Source organism: Syngnathus acus, chromosome 10, assembly GCF_901709675.1.
Source record: "Syngnathus acus chromosome 10, fSynAcu1.2, whole genome shotgun sequence".
NCBI classification, from domain to species: Eukaryota; Metazoa; Chordata; class Actinopteri; order Syngnathiformes; family Syngnathidae; genus Syngnathus; species Syngnathus acus.
The window spans coordinates 6,180,035-6,203,420 of NC_051095.1; the positions used below are offsets into that span (position 1 = coordinate 6,180,035).

A 23,386-nucleotide genomic window follows, 5' to 3' on the forward strand; every position below is an offset into this window, starting at 1 on the left:
GTTAAGGTAAGAAATGCTCAAATGGTCATAATTTTCATTTTATTGCTTTTCAACAACATTAAACGGCAACTATGAGATGAAATCAACTTGACATGTCTGCTATCTACATTATGACTTCAAATTGGTTGGAATCCTACTACACTCAACGTTCATTTTTTCTGTCATGCATTATGAAAGCATACACTTGGGGGGGGGGAAAAAAACTGGACTTTTAAAGTATTGCGAGAGAGGCCACAGGTGTCAAAATGACTCCCCCCTTGTTTGACAGCCATGCATTTAGCAAAATTGTTTTAATATGCTGTGAGCTTTGACCTAAGGACATTTTTATTATGATATTAGTGTTGTCAATTTTTAGGGGGGAAAGACACCCACACACAATATATTTTCTTGAAGGCACTTAATTTGCTTTTTTGAAGAACACTGAAATAAATAAACTTTGAAATGCAGCTCCCAGTCACTGGACGGTACACGAGCCACCAGGTAGGAAGTCCTGCACGTACACGGCCACCGCCTTGGTCAGGTAGGTCATGCTTCCAAATCGCCCGCTGGGGGCGCTATCGTACAGCAGCTTGCATATGCCGGTGGCCGCGTCCCGCTCCAGCATGTGTTCCTCTGCGCCCAGGTCTCTCTGGAGGGATGACAGCCAAAGCGAAGTGAGGGGGGGGGGGGTTGCAGGGTGAGCGAGAATATAGCCGCCGCCCTTGCCTTCCCACCTGATCTTTGCAGAACATATCATTAGCGAGCTGCACAATCTTCTCGGCATGGACGATAGAGCCGATACTGGGGATGTCCACGTCAGACAGCATGGTGAGCACCAAGATGGCCTCCACCAGCAACTGGCGGTACTCGGGCTGCGGGACGCGGTTCAGCACCGTCTCCACGTGGAGCGAGAACTTGATCTCACCGGGTGTCATCTGGGGATTGTTCACATCATCCCTATCATGAGTGCTTTCCTGCATATAAAATGTCAGCCTCCGACCTCATGACTTCTGACATCTGACCCTTCCGGCTCGACAGACTCACCTCTCTGGTGGTGGAAGATGGGAGGACGTAGCCCTCAATGGACAGCCCGTGACACTGCAAGACAATGTGGGAGACAACAAAGTCCCGGCAAATCAAGCAAGTCTGAAAGTTTTGACTCTGAAATTTTAGCAACTCACTTTCTGCAAAATCTTCCAAACTTTCTGGTAGAAGCCGACTGGGACGCGGTTGAGCGATCCGTCCAGGCGCCTCCTGCGCAGCCATTGCCCGTGTTTTGTATCCTTGGCGACCGAGGCGCTCACGGGAATGTCAAGTGACTCGATGGAAGGAAGTTGGTAGCTCTGAGGCGGAAGAAGCAAGCAAGCGGGTAAGTAAGAAAGAAAGGAGCTCACCTCAACTTGACCAAAAAAAAAAAAGGTTTTCTGTCGCAGCTAACAACGAGACAACAATTTTTACCCCTGACTGGACGTTGGTGATGTCCAGTGACTGAGATCGAAGGTTCTGATGAAAAGATGCAGGAAGAACAGTAAAACCCACAACGCCAATCAACACATTCACGCTACCATAATGGCTAGGAGAGCAAATTGGAGTACACGCAAGCAAGCAAGCAAGCGAGCAAGCTAGCTAGCAAGCAATAAATAAATGGCGACGGCGGCTGAGCGATGATCACCTTGCGAGCGGATGTTGAGCTCTGCTCCGGCTAAGAGGGAGGAAAGACATTTTAGGGCCTCAAACCTTACACCAACACAACACGGACCAAAATCTTGGGACGATTCATGAACGGCTCAATCGGGAACTCTTAGTCTCGCGACTTCACACGAGCACATTTTTAATTTTCTGCCAGTGGAATGTATCCCAAAACTTTGGCCCATGAAGCGTCTCAGCTCGTATGCGCTCCTGGCACAACGGGGTCACCTTGACTGCGTCTGTCAAAGACACTCTGCGATCCGCCTGCAACAAAAACAACAAATGACATGCTTCTCCCCATCCGTGGCCATCACAAGGAAGCGAGAGAAACACCACCAAAGTCCAGGAATTGCGCTAATTAAAACCTCAAATCAGGAACGCAAGTGCAATCATTTCCATGATGGGAATTATTTGACAGAGCCCTTTCTCTGAAAATTAGCACCCAAGCGTAGCGACATCATCACCTGACTGGGGCCCCTCAAAGACATCCTGTGCTCCAGCTGCAAAGAAAACAAGTGGGAAGGCTGAAAAAGGTTGACCGGACAGGACGAGGTGGCTAGGGAATTTCAGAGTCTGGCAACTTGAGGAATGAGAAGATGTCCTGAATCTGTTTTTGAAGTCATTACCAACATGCTGAATTTTGTGAATCACAGATGATTATTTTACCCACACACCGCAAGCCAACTGTAGAAAAGTACCAAGCGGGAAATGCAAACGGAGGTTCCCTTCCTACCATTTTCATGTCGCTCTTGAGCTTGCTGATACCCGCCCGCTCGCTCTTGGTGGCGCCCACGTTGCCAAGGTGATGGATAGAGATGGCCGGACTGACGCCGCTGTCAACGTCTCGCACTGCATGACGACAAACGCGGTGAGAGTGAGGCGACCGCGCCGGAGCTGAAGCCGAGGTGACGGGCGGGCTCACCGCTACGTTCCACGCCAAACTCCTTTCCGCTCAGGATGTGGTGCAGGAGGTTCTTCAGCTCCGAGGGGCTCAGACTCATCAGGCTTTCGGTGGCTTCCTCCCCTAAATGCAAATGGAAAGCTCAACAGTTGGGTTGACATTGGTACTCTATTTGAATGTTTGTGTGCGCGTAGGAAAGCGTGAGTTTGCTTTAGGTCAAAAGGCCAAACTGTAAAGAGCGGTACCGGAGCAGTTGAGCGACTGGGCCAGCTCCGTGGCCATGACCTGGATGATGAGCCCGATGCGGAGACGAAACATCTCGCTGAACAGGTTGGGCTGCGTCCTGATGCTCATGGCCAAGTACACCATGATCTCCTGAAGGGGGAGGAGCCCCACGGTGAACAAGGGCGGGTGGTGGGAGGGTCTGCGTACTCACCTGGGTAAGAATAGCCACGCTGATGTTGTTGTCGCTGGCCGTATCAATGATGGACGCCAGCTGGTCCAGGGGGATGGGGGCCGTGATGGTTTTCTCTCGGGGCTCCGGGGGCAGACCCACCGTCAGGTGCTTTTGGTGGGCCAGCAAATCAGAGCAGGCCTGGATGGACGGGGGAGTTCAACCCAAAATAAGTCACCATAATTGGCCCGATTTGTGGGAATCCCAAAGCCAAAACGTACCGAGTCCAGCTCCTCCACCTTCTTCCTCAGCATGCCGGAGATCATCCTGATGAGCCCCCAGTGCTTCAGCTCGCCAGCCTTCTCGTACAGTTCGCTGAGCAATGACCTCACTGTCGGGCCTTTGCCGTGCAGACCGGTGTCCCAGTCCATGCCCCTGCGTCGGATACAAGCTTTAGAACGACAGCCAGTAGCGGCACGCCCGATACGCTGGCGTTATTATAGATTCTGTCACGTGTTTTTATAGCGTAGTCGCGACGCGTGGCTTGTCATGGTCTCGTAGCCGCAAAGGCGGACATCTGCTAACTGCTGGAAACTGGTGATTTGGACCGCACGTAACTCAAGGTAGCGGTGTTTGATGCAAAGCTCACTTGTCCTTGAACAGAATGTAGAGGATGTCGGCTTGGTCCTGCAGATTTCTCGTGTCTTTCAGGAGGCGTGCCAGAGCGTGGTAATCCACGGCTCCACTGGCATCCCGCGGCACGCCGCTCAGAGGTGAGACCGTCACTTCCTGGACCTGAACTAGTGGTGAAGGTGTGGGAGATTCCGGAAGGTTCAGGTTGAGGGACGTCTGATGTGAGCGGAACAGCTTATTGGGCAGGTACATGTTGACTTCTAGAAAGTTATGGGGCAGAGAGGAGGAGGGTGGGTGACGATGGTTTTCTCTGAGCATGACAAGTTGTGCAGCTCTGCCTACCTTGCACGTTGAGGCCCTGAGCTTTGTTCATCAGGCTCACCATCTCTTTTGTTTTGGTGGCGGCCGCCTTGAACTTGCCCAGTCCTCCGACCTCCGGTTTGGTCTTCTTGGGGGCGGCATGGGCCAGAAGGTGGTCCAGGTACTGAGCGAGGTCGTCAGCCTCTATGGGAGGGGGGAGTCGTCGTTGACACTAACGCTGCGGTTTGTTGTTTTACTGAAATATCTAGCAACGGTTGCTAATCAACGCTGAAGCACTGACACAATGTCGGCGACATTCACACACTAACGTGCACGTTTTGGGCCGATGGCGGAAAAAGAAAAAGGAGCGTAAGCAATTCCAAGCAGAAAGTCCGCAGGCCAGTTTCCAAAGTAGAACGTCAACTATGTCAAGCATACATACACCAGACGAGGGTTTCTCAAACTGTACCCCCTAAATGAAATTAAAACATTGCCCACTTTTGAAAAGAAATCAATTCTTTTTCTCATCAAATTTCTCCAAGGTAGTCATAATATCAAATGGGGATAACCAAATTTGCTTGACATGACTTTTAAAACGAATGCGCCAGTTCCTGTATATACGTTTTGTCAAGAGATCTTTTCATCATAAATGTTGTCAGTTTGAGAAGCCTTCAGCTAGCCCACCCCGAAAGCAAAGAGAAGCGATGCTGTCATGAAGAAGACATCGTCTTGAGGTGGCGAGAGGGGATGGGGTCCGGGTGCTGTTTGATTGACATATGGATGGATATATATTATAAAGGACCGGAAGGGATCCGGTCGAAAGACAAAGAGGCGACCCGTCATCCATCACTCCTCTGTCCCCTCTGCCGTTTGCTTACCGTCGTCACAGCCCAACTCATGCACGTATCCCTCGCCGTCGGCATCAGCAAACTCGTCCTCGGCACGGTGCTCCGTGCTGCCCGACGAGCCCTTACCATCCAAGAAGCTGAGGTGAGCGAAACACGAAGTGGTCAAGAATTCCGACAGCTTTCCCGTCTGGATCCTGGAGCGGGCATGGGAGGGGGAGGAAGCGTCACAACGTGTGAGGAGATGCACCCGGCGCGGCGGTGGCAGCTTGACCTTGCTCCGCCGTAGTAGCCGTCTTGTAGTTTCTTCAGGGTTCCCAGCACAGCAGGGTCCAAGTTGCTGTGGTCTTCGGCTGTAAGGCGTTGGAGGATCAACCTTAGAACTGATAAGCGCGGAAGACAAAATGTGGCAGCGTATCCGTGCGCTCACTCAGCATCGTCTGCGAAACGGGGAACGTGACGGTGGGTCTCCCTGTCATCCTCCATCTGGACGACAGATAGGAAATTTCCGTTCTCAGCATCTCCACGATCATTTTGTTGTCCAGGGCAAGGTAGAACTGCTGGTGGTCCAGAAACTATGGAACGATGAAGAAAGAACTTTTTCAGGATTTCACGTAACACCAGGAAAGCAGGCATTTAGTATTTTACGTGGACTTTTCTGAGGATTTCTTTGCTCCATTGGGCACTCGCCTGAGGCGTGAATGAGAAGATGGTGTTCCTGATGATGTAGAACTTGGAGGTCCCCAGCACTCCGATCCTCCTGTAGGGTCGTCCCGTCAAACCCAGTCTGGGGTTCCGACCTGAAGCACAGCGCCGTTGAGACGCCGACCGCTCTCGAGGTCGTCGGACGGACCGTTGCGGGCGTACCAAGTCGGGCGTAGATGTGGCTGAGCACTCTGGAAGGCTGCACGTGGATGGGGTGGATGTCGGCCACCGTCTCCACCTTAATGCCGTCCTTCAACAGTAGCTGTTTGATCTCCTCCGTCTCGGCCAGGATGGACACTGCCGGCAGAGGGCCGGCGTGACTATCAGCTGTCAAGCTGAACCGGCCCAGCGCATTAGAGTGTGCTGACCTTGCACCACCACGTCGGGCTTGGGGATGGTGGAGAAGCGACGGTTTAGAGGGTCGATCTCTCCGGGCGCAAGAAAACCCTGCGGGGAGGGACGATTCGAGGAAGTCGACATAATGGCAACATCATCTTTGGGGGCGAAATAAAGCCACACTGACCTCAGATAAAAGTTTTCCTAGGATGTAAAGAGATTGTCCCCACTTGAGGGGGCACTTCCCCATGGGAACCCTCTCCACTGTGTGAGGATTGACATACTCCTCCTCCACCTGTTTGACAACAAACAACATGAAAAACAAAAGCGGCAGACCGGAGCGTGTCAAAGGGTGGACCTTATCCGGCGGGACACTGTAGAGCTCGGGCAATAGTCGTATTCCGTCCTTTCGCTTGATCAAGATGCTCTCCAGAGCGTCCTGGTACTCTTGCACCTGCGTGCAGCACAAATGATAGAATTACGCAAAAACGTTTTGGGAGAGATCCACAGAGCAGATAAAGCTCTCGACAAGTGAGCGTTGCTTGGTAACGCAAATTCCTGAGGCGAGGTTCTGCTGTACCTGCTCGGGGCTGTTGATGAAAATTCCATCCAGGATGAGGTACGTCCAGAAGAGAGGCCACTCGCACTCGATGTTCTCAAACAACTTGAGTTCGGCCGACTCGTAATACAGACGGTTGGGATCCTGAGGGTGGAATAAAAGACGGCGGCAATCAGAGGTGTCGACTCCGTACGTGTTAAGCTTTTGTTTCTCTGCTCTGGACCTCTTTGGGAGTTTTGTGTCCATCTCGGAGGAACCTGCAGCAACCGTAGCGACCCTGGACACACACACACACACACGCGCAGGCAGGGAGGTATCGGACTACTCTTTTTTAAAATTGAACCACAAGGGAGCTCCTGATGCGAGTACCTGCAGCTTGGAGATGATCTCTTCCTTGGTCATGTTGACAATGTTCATGTCCTCCACGGCAAAGGCCGGATAGGAGATGATGGCCAGGACGCCGGCATCCACCTCTTTGGACACGGATGCTCTGGGGAGCATGGAGGTCAGGATGGACTAATGACGAGGAGAAAGTCAAAGTCGCTCCAATTAGCACCATCATAGAAGTCAATAGTGCTTCGATGTATGTAAATTTCACCTAAAGAAATATTAAGAACAAATGGTTGAAAAACATTAAATGCCAAAAGTTCAATTCATTTAAACTGAACTTAATAAACATTCTGAACTGAATAAAATAAAAAGCGCAAGTAACCACTTTAACATGATGAGCATGATTCTGTGCTTCCTTTCCTGACCACTAGAGGGAGTCCGACCACTGACCTAACATGAACACTACCTGGCAGTGCTGGATGTCGTCAGCAAGGGCGTGGACCACCGATCCTGGTCCACCTTTGGCTCCAAAAAGGTTCAGCTCGTCCAGAGCCTCCAGAGCTGCCTGGAAGTGGATGAAATTCATCAAGCGCCGTGTTTTAAGTTAGCGAGGAATGACACTGGCGTGATTTTATTTCAAACGTTTTGAGTGTGTCTTGGCTGCGCTGCTAAGTGACACTTGGACTGTTTTTCCAATTTGTCCTCACAATTTCCTTGATTGAAGCAGCTGTTTGAGATCCCAATCGGTTGGTCAGACCAAAAGTTGTAAGATTAAACATCTGTATCAATCTGCACATTTTGTCATAACAAATGGACGGCTTGCTACTATGTTTTGATGATAATTACATTCCACTGTGAAACTGGATTCCTAGCATCTTAATTTAGCCACCATGCATTTTGTGTGTGTGTGTTATTTCAGAGTGGGAAGCCATTCTTGGAAGACATGGGGAACCTGATCCCTCTCGATCGCCACAAGGCCAAGAACCTTGCTGACTGCACGGCTTCACGTCAATATGTCAAGTTTTGCAACGTCAGTAAAATCTTACAACCTTTATCACCTGAAATTCTGATTGTGTTGACTTGAATTTTATTTTGCAGTGAAAGTCTGTTGACTGACTGTCCCTAGTTGCTCTCTAGCAAGGAGGTCATTTAAAGATCGTCAAAAAGGTCACAAGAGCGACCGGACACCACGTGCGATCTTCAATGACCTACCTTGGCCGTGCCGATGGAGCTGGCGTTGATCTCAGTGATGCCCTGGTTGGTTTTGTCCCCTCTTTCCCACATCCCGTAATCCTGCGAGCAGCCATTAACAGAATCTGTGAGTACTCCAAAAACGAATACAAATCAACAAAGCCCAAAAGAAACACCACTCACTGCCACTTTGTAAGCCGCTTCGATGTAGAACATGAGATTCTGCACTACGTCCACTTCATCTTGCGTGTAGACGATATGAAGACCTGGCACATAAAAAAAAACGTGATCATTCCCAAACACACTAACTGTATCGGAGTCAGGTAAGCTCTCGGAAAACTGACTTGTGTTATTAGTTGCATTGTAATAACAAAAAAGCCAATTTGAATATTACCTAATGTGTCCTCTTCATGCCAAATCATTATGAGCAAACCTCAGTGACACAGAAAGTCTCACTGTGAAATTCAGGAGAGAGGAACTTTGAGAACAACGTCAAGAAACTGACGGTAAGGTCTCTAGGACGGACTAAAACTGCAAAAATGAAAGCTTGAATCTTGAATTTTAAAGGAATGATCTTGGCTAGCGGATTAAGCTAACTGTTTGTTTTTGAGGAAAGCTGCATGCTACACCTACCTGAAGATGGTTTCAATGGGGCGTATTTTTGCATCATTGTACAAGCGCACATTTCAGAGAGCTTATTTGAGTCCATTTCATTGAAACGGTAGGAATCGCGCTCGTACCGGACGCTGTCATCTGAGCCAGGAACAGCAAAAAGAGTGAGGTGGCGTCCACCTGCAGATGGCCCCACTGGTCATCGCCGACCACAGTGGCGCAAGTCCTGGTGTTATACTTGGCGTGAAGCGAGTCGGACGTGCTGCGGCTGTACTTGAACCTCTCTATTTTATCCAACTGCAAGTGAGAAAAAAATTACAATGCAAGATCAGAGCGGACCAGAAAATGTCGTGGTGCTTCCTGTACGCAGGGGGGCCACACACTTGGCGCATAATGCACTGCAGCACTCCTCTCATCAGCTTCACCACGCTCTGCAGAAACGCACAAACCAAAGGACACAATCAGTAATGACAGACAATTGGCTTTCCCTCTTTTTGGAGACATTGTTGTCTAAACTAACGAGACCACTTTGACAATGTACAGTGGTACCTTGGGATACAACATTTAAATCATCACTCCCCATTAGAATGAATGGAAATGCCTTTAATGCGTTCTAGCTTACCTACAAAACCATACAAAACATTTTTTAAGATAAAACACTGTAATTAGCATTCTACTTTCCTATAATATAGACTATCATTGTCATTAAATACAATGTAAAGAATTCAAACAATTTTTTCATCATTCTTTAATGTTCATTGTGCTGCTCCTTCCGGTATGCTTGCCTTGGCCACCGGGGGGGCGGTATTGTGCAATGGAGGTTCATTGGATAATTGACAGCTCTTATGACTAAAAAACTTGTAGCTCTGACTACTTTCATCTCAAGCGACCACAGTACTGATAGCTGAAAAAATAATGAAGTAAGTATTTATACTTTCTGACTCCAAACCTGCTCAAGTTCGTAGGCCTTAGCCTTGTCTTCATCTCTGTCGGCGTTCTTCCTGTAGGCCAGGCTCAGCGCCCACACGGACACGATGCTGTAAACGTTGTCTCGGACCCAAGCGTCCGGCTGCTCGCCGCTTCCGGGCAAAAGGCCCGTGACGGGGTCCTGTGGAGCGCGTGCCACATATTATTTTTTTTGCAACATGTTTTAGTAAAAAAATTAATTTGTAAGACATCCAAGCATTTCACAAATCGAAGCAAACACGCATGGCATCTTATTTGGAGAACTGTATGAGTGAATACAGGCACTAAGAAATATTTTGTAATAAGTGTGTTTTTGCCCGTTTGCCCGAGAAACATGCCTGCCACAAATGGTCATTTGGGGATTCTACTGAGAATAATAAATGAATACAAATCTGCCTTTGAATAAGCCGGTTGGGTGTGAAAGACAGCTTACTTGGAAACTCCTTCAGCATTCAACACTGGCTGCAAATACTGAGACTGATGGGCTCTTCTTATAGTTTTAGCAGATGTTTAGCGCCAAACCTTTCCATTTTTACCACCTGTCAGTGCAGGTTCATGGATGAATGTGTGAAGAGGCAAATTACGTCATTTAGGTCAATACTAACAATGTGAAAAGAATTGCGCAACAGCGTGTACTTCCCTTTTGTGGAGGCAATGTATGGAGGGAGGGGAGGTGGCTGTTATTTAAGTTTATTACTGTGATACTACACCGTTTGAAACACTCACTTGGTGCTGGAGAATAGTTTGCTGCACGATCCGGGCATAGTTGTCCAGTTTCACGCCCGAGTTGCTCCTGCTCCTCATGGCGACAACGTGTGTGGGACTCGCGCTTGTAAGCACTTGACAAACTCGCTAAATGTCCCGCACTAAAGTCATTGCTGCTCAGAAAGAGACAAAGACGGTCAACTTCGGACCAAACAGCGAGCCAGCTGGGGGAGCCAAAGTAAGCTCGCGCTCCGGGAAAAGCGGATATATATATATATATTTAGTTTGAACTTTCAAAGTAAGATGCACGACAAATGAGCGCCACGTTTTACTTTCAAACTAAAACTATTCAACTTTGATGTTTATTATTTGGTATTTGGTGTTATTAAATGAATTGCAGATATAAGGGATACATGAAAAATAAACTTAGGATGGCATTGTGATGACATTTCTGACACCAAAGCTTTCGATGCGAGGACAAAACAAAGAGGAAATGATCTCCCGATCGGTTGTGGCAAGATGTCGAATATAAGCAGCAGCCTGAACAGATGATAAAAAAAAAAAAAAAAAATCGGCTTTATTGTGAAAATTTTAATGTGAAATAGATTACAAGTCGTAAAAAATATGTGAAAATATGCAATTGTTTAAGTTATTTATGATTTACTTGGGACGTTTCGTTATTGTCCTGTTTTCTTTTTTCCCTTTTATATTTTATTGATATATTTTCCTGTTTTTAAGCTAAAAAAAATTGATTCATTCATTCAAGTATAAAACGCAAGTTAGAAACTACAAACAGTCCCAGCATGCTGCAGGCCATTTGGCCAATTGAGTCCCCATTTCTAAAATGTCCCACCGGGGACAAAGTTTTGCCATGTATACTCTTCCCATCAAATATTTAGAATTTTAATTTTCCAGTGATTAAGTTACGACCAAAAAGACACTGACATTAATTTCGAAATGTTTTTTTTGTCACAAGAAGACATAAAACAAATGTGTTTCAAGTTGTCAGGGGGAACGTTTACAGTGTAACACCAGAAGCGAGCCCTGCTTTCCGCTCGCTCTTGACTGTTTTTATTTTTGATATTTATTCATCGCCCTTGTAGATTTTCTCCACACAATATGAGTTGTGAAGGGGACGCCGATGACGCTGGTGCCACTAAACGATTAGTCGCATATATTTTTAGCCAGGAATACATTGAAACTTGCGATTCTTTATCCAAAGTGCCGAACCGGGTGAGTTTGGATCTTTGCATTGTGTAGTATTTGGTAATGCAGTTTGAGAATAGTTGTATCCTTTTTATAGGCGAGTATGGTCCACTCACTGATAGAAGCTTATGGACTCCTGAAACATATGAGGTAAGTGACATGAGGGCAATTAGGAAGGCATCAGCTGGATCCTACTGTTCTCCCTCCAGCATTGTGAAGCCTCGTGTGGCCACCATAGAGGATATGGCTGAGTTCCACTCAGACTTCTACCTGGAGCATCTTCACAAAATCAGTCAGGACGGAGACAACGATGACCCACACTCGGTTGACTACGGCCTGGGTGAGAACCTGATCTAAATTGTTCAGCAACAATGTCCAAATCATTTTTTACAAAGTCGCCTAATTCCAGTTGTGTGATTCAGCAACATAAATTAGTCGCATTAAATTCAAGTCCAGTTGAGATTTTGATTGATATATGTGATTGTGGGTTTAAAGACGTTTTAAGATGTCAATAAACATGGAGAAGCAAGTTGGGACCTTGTCGACCTCACTTTCTCCACAAAATCCATTCATCCTTCTCCAGGTTACGACTGCCCAGTAGTGGAGGGCATATTTGACTATGCGGCAGCAGTAGGGGGCGCTACACTCACAGCCGCCAAGTGCCTACTGGACCAGGCATGCGATGTGGCCATCAACTGGGCCGGTGGGTGGCACCATGCGAAGAAGTAAGCGTCGCTCTTCCGGGGCTCGATGTGACCACTTGCCTCTCATTCGCTTCCCTCCCTGACCCTCCAGGGACCAAGCGTCGGGCTTCTGCTACGTCAACGACGTCGTCTTGGGAATCCTCAAGCTGAGGGAAAAATATGACAGAGTCCTTTACGTCGATGTGGACTTGCATCACGGAGACGGTACACGGGACCTTTGCAATAGTTGGATCCTTTTGTTTTACTTCCTGTCCTTTTTGTTAACCACGCAGGTGTGGAGGAAGCCTTCAGCTTCACATCCAAAGTCATGACGGTGTCCCTGCACAAGTTCTCTCCAGGATTCTTCCCAGGTCGCTACCTTTTGTAAGTGATATTCAGCTCAGGTGACATTTCTGTTATAGCCGTGTACTTTCTGTGCTTGTGTGTGTAGGCACGGGTGATGTCACTAATATTGGCTTGTGCAAAGGCCGCTGGTATACGGTTAACGTTCCTCTGGAGGACGGCATCCGAGACGACCGATATTACCAAATCTTCTCCAGGCAAGTCACTGCCATGCCAATGAAGTCGAAGGTTAAAAGATCGCTTCGGTGCCGTGGAATATGTTGAATTGAAGCTTCCTGTCGTGAGTCTGAAAAGTGCTTGAGCGCTAACGCCGTTGTCTCCGTCGCAGCGTCATGCCTGACGTGCGCGCTCACTTCAACCCGGACGCCGTGGTGATGCAACTGGGCGCCGACACCATGGCAGGCGATCCCATGTGCTCGTTTAACATGACGCCACCGGGGGTGGCCAAGTGCCTGCAGTACGTGCTGCAGTGGCGCCTTCCGACGCTGCTGCTGGGAGGGGGTGAGTGTTGCCTTTGTCCTCCAGAGGCGGGCGCTATTTCCTTGCAGCAATTCAGCCTTTGGTCACATAGATGTCGTAGAGCAGCCTAAAAAAAAAGTCAATATTTACATGACCAGTGATTTATACTTTTGATGAGTGGTTCCCTGTGTTAATTAATTTATTATGACCTGAATTGTATTACTTAACCAAGTTTCACTCTTTACCATCATACTAATCATTAGTAACTAATCAACTCAAAAGCATTATGTATGGTTACTTGTAACCGCTAATGTGAATATTGGGCAACATGAGAACGTTATTAACAGTAATGTCATTGTTTTCCACCAGGGGGATACAATCTGGCCAACACAGCCCGCTGCTGGACCCACCTCACAGCAGTGCTTCTGGGAAAGACCCTCGCTTCAGAAATACCTGACCACGAGGTAATATGTCACACACGCGAAAGTAACCTAAAGCTTGTCCGAGGCAAATGCAGTCAGATGGAACGCCAACCATGAGAGTGATATAGTCTTCAAATTGTTTCATTTTCAATTTTCTACTTTCCAACCTATCGCCATCCCCTCCCATCTATTCATGCCCCATGTCTTTTGGTTAGTTTTTTACAGAGTACGGCCCTGACTATTCGCTAGAAATCAGTCCGAGCTGCCGACCAGACCGCAACGACGCCAAACATCTGGACCAGGTCGTGGCCACCATTAAACGTACGTAAGAGGAAATCAGCAGAACTGGTTTTAGTGAGTTAGTGAAACTCACACATGACAGCTGGCTTTGGTGAACCACATATGATGATGATGGTGATGAAAATGTTTTGGGGCTCAAGTACGATATGAATAATATAAAAGTCACAAATTAATTCAAACTGATCAACCAATTAATGAGACAAGTGATATTTTTATTTAATCAGTCTGTTAGTTGGGGATGACAGCCAATTAGCTTCTCTTTTTTTTTTCTCAGGAAATCTGAAGAATGTGGTTTAGAAGCCAAAGACATTATGGAAGGCATGTGTTCGTTCAGCCGTCTGCCTTATATGGAATGCAGAAGGTTATTAGGGAACTTTTGGCACACTGCTACCTTGAAGAGGGTTGTACACTATTCACGTTTGGATGTGTCTGTTTCTTGTTTTTTTTATTTTTTTTTTATAAAAGTGCGTTTTAATTACACGGTTGCCTCACTGAATCCACAAGTATTTGTTTAGAATGAGTTCAAACCAACCTGCAGGTTTATTCCCATGGGAACAGTACAGCTTTGAGAATTTTGCACCGCTACTTGTAAATACCTTTACCCATGTTATTGTGTCTTTTGAAACTTTTAAAGTTGACTTGGAACATGTATCGTTGGTCTCTTTTACTTTCTACTTCAGCTGGTCATAAAAGTGTCAACATTTATTTCGACCAATATTGCATGATATTGATAATAATTCCAACATTTCAAGTATTTGACGCCCTCTAGTCGGTGGTTGCAGTGTAACGTCAGCTTCGACATCGGTTAATTTCTGAAAACGGGGACACCTTTTTTTGGAGGGGGCGTGGTCGTTTATGCAGGGGGCGGGGTCTCTTTTAACGGGGCGGGGCGTCATTTCCTGTCATGTTATGATACAAATGACATGGTGTCTGTATAGCAATTGCATATTTACACTAACAGAAACATGTGTACACTGACATTTTTTAGTTTTGTAGTGGTACACTAAGTAAAAAAAGACCAAAAAATATACGGCCATCGGTGCATTTGAAAAAAAAAAAAAAAAAGGGCTCTTCTTCAGTCCTCTTGAGTTGGCACCTTTATTTATTTGCCACAGACATGTAAGTGCCTGCCATTCATGTCAAGCACTCAGCTTCGCAAGAATCACGACTCTGGCGGAAGCACGGGAATTTTTTGATTCAACTCCTCCGTGAACGTGCATTTACACTCGGTGTAGACCGGCCACCCCACCCTCCTTCTTTGCAAAGTGACTAGATTTGAGGAGAAGGGCGTGAACATAGTTGCGAACGATACAGAAAAACCTGGAATTGAGTGAAATGGAACGAAGTGGCAATTCTATTGACAATGTACTGTACATGTATTACGTTTGAGGCAGTCCAACAAAATCCCGGACGATTTTTGAAATTCCCCCGGTCTTTTGTTTTCTTTTCTCAAAAGTAGGACATGTCCGGGAAAAAGAGGACGTCTGGTCACCCTAACGCAAACAAATTTAAAAAATAAGAAATGTGGCACGTCACACCTCAGTGCGTGCGTGTGTGCGTGCGTACAGCGTGTGAGCGTGTTCGTGCGCGCGTGTGTGTATAGGCAAAATGCTGTTCCGCTGAAGGGTGGGGCACGCGCAAGTCTTATCTTAGCCGCACACACCGGAGTACGCACATAAGCGCTCGTTTCGAAATACGTCACACGTGTTGCGCGTGCACGCCGCAGTAGTCACGCATGCGCTGTGGTCGGCTTGCGACGCACACGCGCTGCAATTGAGTATCACCGGCGGCTTCTCGGGAAAGAGTTAATTTCCTCGGTGTGGAGACTCGGTGAGTTGTTTTTGATTCGTGTTGCTGTCGTGGTGACTTGTGGCAGACTAGCGGCCAGGCTAACTAGCGCCACAATCGACTGACTATTGAGGCGTTGTGGTCCGTCAAGGAGCCTCACCTGCGCTAAACATCTGTCACATTTTGGTGAGTCAGATATTTTCCAAATGTACTTGGTGGTAGTCTGAGTTCGACATAGTTGTTCTCATGAGACTTTTTATTTCCTTGTTGTGAGCAATGTACAGCGCGAAAACATCTGTCTTTGTTGCCATGGAAACTCGGCCCCTGCTTCAGCATCCTGACTCCGAGCAGGCGAGCTGCCCCCCACCCCACCCCTTTTAAAATCTTGTTCCCCAAAACATCAGCAGAAGTTCTTTGCTTGCTTTTTTGCACTCTTTCTGCTTCCTGTCATATTTTTAGGCGTGTGATGTCACACCCATCTGCACACATTTCTCACCCATTCCCAAGTTTAACAGCTGAAGGTGTTAACAAGGCCCCATGCTTCTTTTTACCATGCACGTGATGGAGCTTCTCACCTCACATCCGACACCTTGTCACTGGTGTGGAAAATGCTGTAGAAACTTCCACATGATTTGTCACCTTGTATGAGTCAGCCCTCATTTGTGGAAGTGTGACAGGTCAGATGAATTTGTAGTGTCAATATTTGCCCGCGTTGCGTCTACAGAGGTGTGCGAGCGCCTGTTCTGTAAAGCACATTTGATGTTCCGGCCTGGTGTTAAGTTCCTAACGTGAATGCAAGGGGACGCCGTGTTCTGACGAACCAGAGCAATCTTGTTGAACGAGCGCTCTCCTCAACCCCCCCTCCCCCCTCTGGATTTTTCTTCAAACAGATTCTACTTCTGTGGTCTCCCAGCTGCGTTTGTTCATCGCATGCTCATCAGAACTGCCAAGAGAATCGGCGGCAGGTGATCCGGTTCGGCTCTCCATACAGGTCAGTGCTGACTGTGGGAACATGAAGCCAAGTTTGTTTGGATCGATGGTTCATAATGAGGTCAACAAAGAGGCTGGTTATTGTATGTTTGGGAATTTGCATGGGATGGTGTCATCGGGGTTTCGAATCAGCTCCAGGAGGCGCCCCATTAAAAGCCGTCGCCACGCCACACATGCTGCGACTGTCATGTCGGCCTCAGACAAACAAAGCCCCGTTGTTGGTGAGTCGCTTCATTGAGCGCGGCAGTTTTGAGCGGTTGCCACGGTAGCACGTGGCATCTGGGCAACAGCCGCGAAATAGATGATTGAAGCCCATTGGATATTCTGCTGACTTTTGAGTGACCCACCTTTTACTGCTTTTTATTTATTTTTTTGCTCCGAGCTCAAACTGTCGTGACCAGTTAGGTCAAGTCAAAAAGGTTCAACTCAATAAACGCCTCAAGTCAAACTACATAACTTATGTTGACATATAGGGAACATGTACTAGTACACAATTTAAAATGTTTGGTGTTCAAACACTTTTTTAACTTATACAAAAGTACATATTTGTACAGGTATCACAACAAGCAGCAGGTCTTGCTCATCGAACCGTTTTAAAGAAGATTGCCTCACTCATACGACTTCTTTCGTGTCTGTGCATGGTTAGCGTTTTAAGTTTTTAATGGTCTGATGTCCTGTTCTGTCATGTTTTTCTACTGTGCATAGTGAATAGTGCACTTGAGTTGAATTTGAAGAAAAGGGTGAATTCAATCCAAATCGCTATACCGGTCAGAAAATAACAATTCAGTCTTTTGCTCAAATCGTTTTGCTTTGCGTCTTAACATTAGCGCCGCAAGAGGAAGAGCTGTTGGGGGGGGAGCTCCTTGCATGCGGTGCCAAGAAAAACCAGACCAGCAGGTTTCACTCACAAGTACACAAAGTCAGCTCGCACGTGAACTTTCAAATGACATCAATGTGAAAGACACACACGAGCACGCACGCACACACAAACACACGCTTAAATCCAGAGAGCTGTGGTTTTGGGCCTGTGTGGAGATGTTTTCAGGTAGTGGCTGCTTAACCGCAGGAGTTTTTTTTAATTGTTTTATTATATTTTTTTAGTTCCTCGTGTGTGAACATGGACTGTCAAAAACGCAGGCTGGGAGGTGCCATTCCGTATGAAGCGAAATGATTGGCAATCATGCACGACCGTGACCTCACCGCCGCTCCCGTCCGTCTGCCGCCGGGATGCGCATGATGGACGGCGTCTCGCCGGCCAGTGAGAACCAGACGGCGGACACGATGCCGCCGCCGCCGCCGCCGCCACCGCCTCCACCACCTCCGCCTCTCCCTCCGCCGACTCCCTTTCTAGGAGCGTCCACAGGAGGCCTGAGGCTCAGTAAGAGGGTGAGGAGTTTCTTCTGGAAGACAATCCCGGAAGAGCAGGTAAGGAAGGAAGCGCACCTCGTCCAGCTGCGTGTGAAGGCAGCGTTTCGTTTGGGCCGGCAGGTGCGGGGGCGCACCAACCTGTGGACGCAGGGCCAGGCGCAGCAGCGCTACCAGATAGACGCCAACACGGTAGAAGAACTCTTTGGTCAGACACGAGACGGCGACACACCTGCAAGGGGAGGGAGGGGCCGCTCCTCCCTGCGAGACACAAAGGACCAGGTTGGTAATGATGAAGACGGTGACGATGACAACAGTGACGATAAGAAAAAGTTATGACAACGGCAGTGCCGTCAGCAATTCACTTCAATTCCACCTCTGTGACGACGATGATCAAAAACAGCAACGAGGACGATTCAATGTAACTTGGCGTCGACGTCGCCAACGATCATTCCAATGTCGGCCCGCAGGTCTCCATCTTGGACAACAAGCGAGGGATGAACGTGGCCATCTTCCTCAAACAGTTCAAGAGGTAAAAAGCGACAGAGGCGGCCACAAGGTGTTGTGGGTAAAACACACGGCGTCACGACCATTGTATGTCCGTGAGCATTTTAGGACAGTGTGCAAAAAAAAAGTAAAATATATCTTTATTTTGCTACTATTGTGATCCCATAAATTAATCAAATGTCACTGTTATTTATTATTTTAAAATGAATTAACCACGTCTTTAAAGCGAACCTGGCAGCAAGTGGCAAGATGGCTGCCCCCTGAAAGAACAGGCAGATTTTGCCTGTTTAATTCAAATTCGTACTATTAATCAAAACACACGACTATTTAGGCTACACAGAACGCTACTACAAAAAAAAAAAATGGTTGGGTTGACTTCCGCTTTAATTCCTATTTGACAAGTGCAACATTAATCAGAATACAGTGTTTGGATTAGCGTAATATTGTAATGAAAAACAAATGGAGTTGACTTATGTTTAAAGGTATAAAATTAACAAAATATACAAATTATGATTGTGTTTTAGTGATTAGTTTTAAGGGAAAACATTGTAAATAATTGCAACAATTACAGCATGGTGAAATGCATCATCCAGAAAAGTAAAAGGTGAAAACGTCACAGATGTTTGTCAAGCTCCAAGTAAGACAAGACACCAAACACAGAGTCAAACGTGACATTTGTGTTTGCGTGCTGTTGAGCGTGTTTACTCAACACTGCGGTGCACACAAAAGCCCTCTTGCACCCTTGCTAGCAGGAAGCGCTCGCTTCAATTTAAGGATTAGCACTCGTCCTTCTCGTTCAGGTCCAATCAGGCCATCGTCAACGACATTCGCAATGGCAACAGTGAGTCTTACGGGGCGGAGCCTCTTCGAGAGCTGATGAAGCTTCTACCAGAGGCGGACGAGGTATGGTCCACTTTTCCGCTAACTGAGGTCATTTTGCATGTGCGTAAAAGCGCAAGTGAGTGGAGTGGCTAGCGAGTGATTTCTAATTTGTGTTTGGAGCAAGGTGAAGAAGATGAAGGCGTACGACGGCGACGGATCAAGGCTGCCGTTGGCCGACTCCTTCGTCTTCCTGCTCATTCAGCTCCCCAGGTCAGCCGCGAAGCTTTCGCCCGCCGCGTCGCCGCTAGCGGATGGCTCGTCATCATCGCGCTGTCCTGATCGGTCTGCAGTTACGCCACGCGCATCGAGTGCATGCTGGGCAAGGAGGAGATTCCTGGCATGTGCCAAGCCATGCGGGCGCATATTGACATCCTTCGTTCTGCAACCAAAGGCGAGGCCAAACCCATTAGCGTCGGCTCCTCGTCCTCCTATGTATTTTGAGAGAGTGCTAATCCTTTCTCCGCTGCAGAGGTTCTGGGCTGCAAGGAGCTGCACGCCGTCCTCCACTTGGTGCTGCAGGCCGGGAACATCCTTAACGCTGTGAGCCACTCCTTAGCGTGTTAACGTTGTTGCAGGCGTGATAAGTTACGCACGCGTGTGTTGCAGGGAGGTTACGGCGGTAACGCGGCGGGTTTCAAACTCTCGTCGCTTCTGTCTCTGGCGGACACCAAAGCCAACAAACCTGGAATGAACCTGCTGCACTTTGTGGCTCTGGTGGGTCGTCACAAACAAAGTTCTCCTTTGTCCTCGTCTTCTTCCTCCGCATCTTTCCTTCAGTGACGTGACTGTTGGTTGTCCTCCTAACGGATCAAACTCATCTTCCCAGGAAGCCCAGAAAACAGAGGAGAAGTTATTGGACTTCCCAGTGAAGTTGAGTCATATTCAGGCCGCTTCAAGGTTAGACAGAGTCTTCTCTTCTCGGTCATGGGGTGGACTTTAGTGTCGGAACTTTTCTCTTTTGCAAAGGGTCTCCTTGGAGACGTTGGACGCCGAACTGCAGCGGCTGACGTGCCGCATGCGCGCTCTCGAGGAGAGTGTCCAAAAGGACAGTGAGCTCCTGCAGCAGCTGGCCGTTTTCCTGCAGGTACCGCTGACAAGTATCTTCATGACTTGCCCTATTTTTGCCAGTGTCGCTCGAGACTTGCCTGAAACTTTGTGGTGAGGATTCCACAATTCCTTCTGACCGTGTTTTAGGACACAACAGCGGAGCTGTGCTCGTTGCGCGGCAGCCGCCAGCTGCTGAGCAAGGAGGCCGGCGAGCTGATAGACTTCTTTTGCGAGGACGCCGACACGTTCCGACTGGATGAGAGCTTTGCTGTCCTGCAGGGCTTCTGCTGCAAGTTCAGCTGCGCTGTCAAGGTAGGCTGCTGGCACAGTTTGAACAGGGCGAAAATGTCTGCAGCAATATTTCTCGATCATGTAGTACATGCTCGCAGAATGGCTCAAGCGGTTGTCGTTGTTGTTGACGAATGGCTCGTTGGCTGATTGAAGGAGAACAAAGAGCGGGAAGCCAAGGAGCGGTCTCGGCGCCATCGCTTGCAAGTGCTGGAGGAGCAGAAGAGACATTCGTGGGCCGGCGGTGAGGAGGTACAACCGCACCAAATCCCAAAGCGTGCTGTAAATCAGTTGACCGACCACTTTGCGCTGTGGCAGGTGGGCGGCACAATCAGCTCGTACTACAGTAGTGAAACAGATCTTTCGGCAGCCACGACGGAGCATGACGAGGCCAGCGTGCTCCTGGAGCTCCTCTCCCCCAAGTCGCGCAGCTGGCGCGCTTCTCGCCGGCGTACGGGACACGCTCGACACTCGCCGACGCAAAGCCCATCCTCGCCCTCTTGGAACACGTCGCCGTTGACACCGACGACTCCATACATCGCCTCCGACTTGGACAGCACCGGCCGAGACCACGCGGTTGCCTCCGTGACACAGCCGGCGCGTCGTCGCTGCAAAACACCTCCCGAAGACGGCCACGGTGACGCTAACGACGGCGGGAACATCGTGGCGCTCCTGGAGAACTGTTCGCTGGTCCCTGAGCCAAAGACCTCCGGAGAGATCGGTGCCTTTGCTTGCCTCCGCGATGTCGCCACCGTGGGTGCGGTAGAGCCGCGAGCTTCCGAAGAGGCGACGACAGCGCAGGCGGCGGTGACGTGGTGCGTGACTGCCGTGTGCGAGACAGACCAACCGGGAGAACAAGACCCGGCGTCCTTTGCTGCTCCGGCCCATTCCGAGCCAGTCAGTCACCAACCGCCGCCTTCCTCGGCGCTTTCCGTCCCACCCGCGGATTTTCCTCAGCCAGACCAGCGCAAGAAGTCTGGCTCGTCGGAAGCCGTCGCTACTGTCGCGAACGGGATCCGATCCAAGCTGGTGCGCACCCTCACCAGCTCTGAAAATCAAAACATGAGGAAAGTAGTGCCCGTTTCCAGGACAGGCAGAGAGAAACGAGGAGAGAAGCCCTCTCTTGCTCAGTCATCCCGACGCGCCAGCCTCCAGCTCCAGGATTCAACAGCACGCCGTGTTCCTTCTGCTCGCAAGCCAGCAGAGAAGATATGTCGCTCGACGCTGCAATCGCTTGGCGTTAAACGCAGCCCTCCCGCCGACGGCTCACCTGTTGCTCGTCCTCCCAACCTGTCGTCAGGCCCGTCTTTCGCCCGAAACACCGCCTCTTCCTCTTTCAGACAAACGCAAGCCGGCTGTCCACCAGCGAATGTCCCCAAACGTGCTTCTGAAGCATCCTCCAAAGCTTCCGCATCTGCCGCGCACCCTCGCGCCTCCTCATCTTTGTCCTCGCCCAAGAGGACCCAGAGTAAGAAGGGACCTCCAAGCATTGGCACACAGAGTATCAGGCCATCGGCAGGCATCAGCATGCCACCAAACATCAGGCCCACTTCGGAAATCAGGATCCCAGCGAGTGCTAGGGCACCAGCGAGTGCCAGGATCCCAGCGAGTGCTAGGGCACCAGCGAGTGCCAGAGAACCAGCGAGTGTCAGGGCTCCCTCGAGTGTCAAGGCTCCCTCGAGTGTCAGGGCTCCCTCGAGTGCCAGGGCTCCCTCGAGTGCCAGGACATCACCAGGCATCAGCACACCACCAAACATCAGGCCCCCTTTGAGAGTCAGGGCACCTGCAAGCGTCAAGACTCTTTCGAGTGCGAGATCACCTCCGAATTCCAAGACGTCGTCAACCGTCGGGAAGCCTCTGGACTCGACAGCCCCCAACTCCCCGGCCTCCTCTAAAAGCCACAGAGGTGACGGAAGCTTCTCGGACAAGTCCGGCCAATTGCGGCGTTCGCTCGAGGTCCGCAAACCCAGCTGGAGATAACACGAGACACGGATAACATGAACCACCACAAGCAGATACTCTCTTCACGAAATGAGCATTTGTGATCATTCCATGCTACGCAAGCTTGGCTTTACTCAATAAAGGGAGCAATTTGTACTGAGAACAGTGAATTCACAGCTGTTAACTTGACTGACATGTCCATTTCTGTGTCACTGAGAGTCTGGTGGCTTTGGGAAGCTGTCGCTCATCGAAGAAAAATGTCTCGGGGAACCTTCGCAATGCCTAGATTAGAAAAAGCATTATTTGTATGAAAATGCAGGAACTGTAGTAGAACCCTTCCAATTTTATTTTCATGTATTTTCAAGCTTCTTGCAACTCCTCCCACAAAGCAAAAAAATGAAACCCTTGTTCCAATTCATGACATTTGCCAGTTGCAAAATAGGAGGAGCTAGCTAAACGCTTCCTTTCATTCCTTGTCACAACACACAGCAAAGCTCTAGTGGTCATCTGTCACGCCAGGAGGTCCAATGTCTCAAAGTGCGGGGTTCCACTGCCTCCATGTGATCATGCTTTTAGGAACTAGCTACTCCCATCTTGTCCTCTTGTGTCAGCCACTCAAAAATGATGGCAAAATTCAAATCGCTGCTTTGCTTTTCTTCCCCTCGCCCACAGTCCAATGAGAGTGGTGTCGTCCGGAGAAGAGTCGCCTGAGGAGCAATTGTTGGTGTAGAGCAGTGGGGCGCGCCCCCCTAGGCGGTGCGATACCAAGGGGGGCGCGTGTGATACCAGGGAACATGCTTTTCCTTTGGCTGTACTAGATTAAAGGAGTATCCGCTCTAAAGTGGAGAGAGCACAGAAGTCAAAGTCAAAGTCAGCGTTATTGTCAATCCTTCATATGTCAAGACACACTCGCATACACCGCACAGAGCAGGCGATAAAAAGTATTTTTATTGTATTTTTTCCAACATAAAATGGCAGTTGGTCAAGAATATTTATAGTT

At 48.7% G+C, this 23,386-nt stretch overlaps 3 protein-coding genes across 20 annotated transcripts; 2 read left to right on the top strand and 1 right to left on the bottom strand.

The window, feature by feature from the left end:
- Positions 1–25: 25 nt before the first annotated feature.
- phka1a (phosphorylase kinase, alpha 1a (muscle)) lies at positions 26–10,391 on the bottom strand. 6 transcript variants are annotated; one of them, XM_037262580.1, is made up of 33 exons: positions 10,167–10,391; positions 9,424–9,582; positions 8,858–8,905; positions 8,603–8,771; positions 8,046–8,128; positions 7,884–7,964; positions 7,138–7,236; positions 6,711–6,857; positions 6,565–6,618; positions 6,363–6,485; positions 6,141–6,236; positions 5,970–6,077; positions 5,815–5,893; positions 5,609–5,743; positions 5,432–5,541; positions 5,172–5,316; positions 5,016–5,094; positions 4,871–4,938; positions 3,939–4,100; positions 3,613–3,856; positions 3,245–3,398; positions 3,006–3,164; positions 2,815–2,944; positions 2,591–2,692; positions 2,402–2,517; positions 2,133–2,168; positions 1,897–1,932; positions 1,652–1,681; positions 1,438–1,482; positions 1,161–1,322; positions 1,024–1,077; positions 714–914; positions 26–628 (listed from the first exon to the last, which is right to left on the bottom strand). In XM_037262580.1, exons 1-33 carry the CDS (start codon positions 10,242–10,244, stop codon positions 455–457), a joined length of 3,666 nt encoding a protein of 1,221 aa, XP_037118475.1. In that variant the 5' UTR covers positions 10,245–10,391; the 3' UTR covers positions 26–454. The 6 variants fall into 6 exon arrangements, with proteins under 6 accessions (XP_037118475.1, XP_037118472.1, XP_037118473.1 ...); XM_037262577.1 differs by having other exon boundaries at positions 4,775–4,938; XM_037262578.1 differs by lacking the exon at positions 2,133–2,168 and having other exon boundaries at positions 4,775–4,938.
- hdac8 (histone deacetylase 8) lies at positions 10,282–14,332 on the top strand. Of its 3 annotated transcripts, none has more exons than XM_037262733.1 (11): positions 10,282–10,383; positions 11,449–11,501; positions 11,561–11,691; positions 11,935–12,076; positions 12,147–12,259; positions 12,328–12,405; positions 12,486–12,594; positions 12,726–12,898; positions 13,226–13,320; positions 13,494–13,599; positions 13,853–14,332. In XM_037262733.1, the coding sequence occupies exons 1-11, from the start codon at positions 10,297–10,299 to the stop codon at positions 13,873–13,875; spliced, it is 1,110 nt and encodes a 369-aa protein (XP_037118628.1). In that variant the 5' UTR covers positions 10,282–10,296; the 3' UTR covers positions 13,876–14,332. The 3 variants fall into 3 exon arrangements, 2 of the variants coding, with proteins under 2 accessions (XP_037118628.1, XP_037118627.1); XR_005099185.1 differs by lacking the exon at positions 10,282–10,383 and adding an exon at positions 11,152–11,378 and having other exon boundaries at positions 13,226–13,327; XM_037262732.1 differs by lacking the exon at positions 10,282–10,383 and adding an exon at positions 11,152–11,378.
- Positions 14,333–15,229: 897 nt separating this feature from the next.
- On the top strand, positions 15,230–22,549 carry LOC119129394 (FH2 domain-containing protein 1-like). Of its 11 annotated transcripts, none has more exons than XM_037262625.1 (16): positions 15,230–15,552; positions 16,257–16,357; positions 17,458–17,781; positions 17,845–18,003; positions 18,192–18,253; positions 19,029–19,131; positions 19,235–19,320; positions 19,401–19,501; positions 19,580–19,650; positions 19,717–19,824; positions 19,937–20,007; positions 20,077–20,194; positions 20,305–20,469; positions 20,602–20,697; positions 20,764–22,079; positions 22,116–22,549. In XM_037262625.1, exons 3-16 carry the CDS (start codon positions 17,584–17,586, stop codon positions 22,423–22,425), a joined length of 2,964 nt encoding a protein of 987 aa, XP_037118520.1. In that variant the 5' UTR covers positions 15,230–15,552; positions 16,257–16,357; positions 17,458–17,583; the 3' UTR covers positions 22,426–22,549. The 11 variants fall into 11 exon arrangements, with proteins under 11 accessions (XP_037118520.1, XP_037118521.1, XP_037118511.1 ...); XM_037262626.1 differs by having other exon boundaries at positions 20,764–22,044; positions 22,117–22,549; XM_037262616.1 differs by having other exon boundaries at positions 15,231–15,552; positions 20,764–22,549.
- Positions 22,550–23,386: the final 837 nt, after the last annotated feature.

Coding starts and splice junctions, on each gene's coding strand:
- hdac8 (XM_037262732.1), top strand. CDS start 11,265: ATGAGTTGTGAAGGGGACGCCGATGACGCTGGTGCCACTAAACGATTA. Junction 11,692..11,934: donor CTCGGTTGACTACGGCCTGG/GTGAGAACCTGA, acceptor ATCCTTCTCCAG/GTTACGACTGCCCAGTAGTG. Junction 12,595..12,725: donor TATTACCAAATCTTCTCCAG/GCAAGTCACTGC, acceptor TCTCCGTCGCAG/CGTCATGCCTGACGTGCGCG.
- phka1a (XM_037262577.1), bottom strand. CDS start 10,244: ATGAGGAGCAGGAGCAACTCGGGCGTGAAACTGGACAACTATGCCCGG. Junction 8,129..8,602: donor GGCTCAGATGACAGCGTCCG/GTACGAGCGCGA, acceptor TTTATGTGCCAG/GTCTTCATATCGTCTACACG. Junction 5,542..5,608: donor CCACATCTACGCCCGACTTG/GTACGCCCGCAA, acceptor GCTGTGCTTCAG/GTCGGAACCCCAGACTGGGT.
- LOC119129394 (XM_037262616.1), top strand. CDS start 17,584: ATGCGCATGATGGACGGCGTCTCGCCGGCCAGTGAGAACCAGACGGCG. Junction 18,004..18,191: donor TGCGAGACACAAAGGACCAG/GTTGGTAATGAT, acceptor GTCGGCCCGCAG/GTCTCCATCTTGGACAACAA. Junction 20,698..20,763: donor CGTGGGCCGGCGGTGAGGAG/GTACAACCGCAC, acceptor GCGCTGTGGCAG/GTGGGCGGCACAATCAGCTC.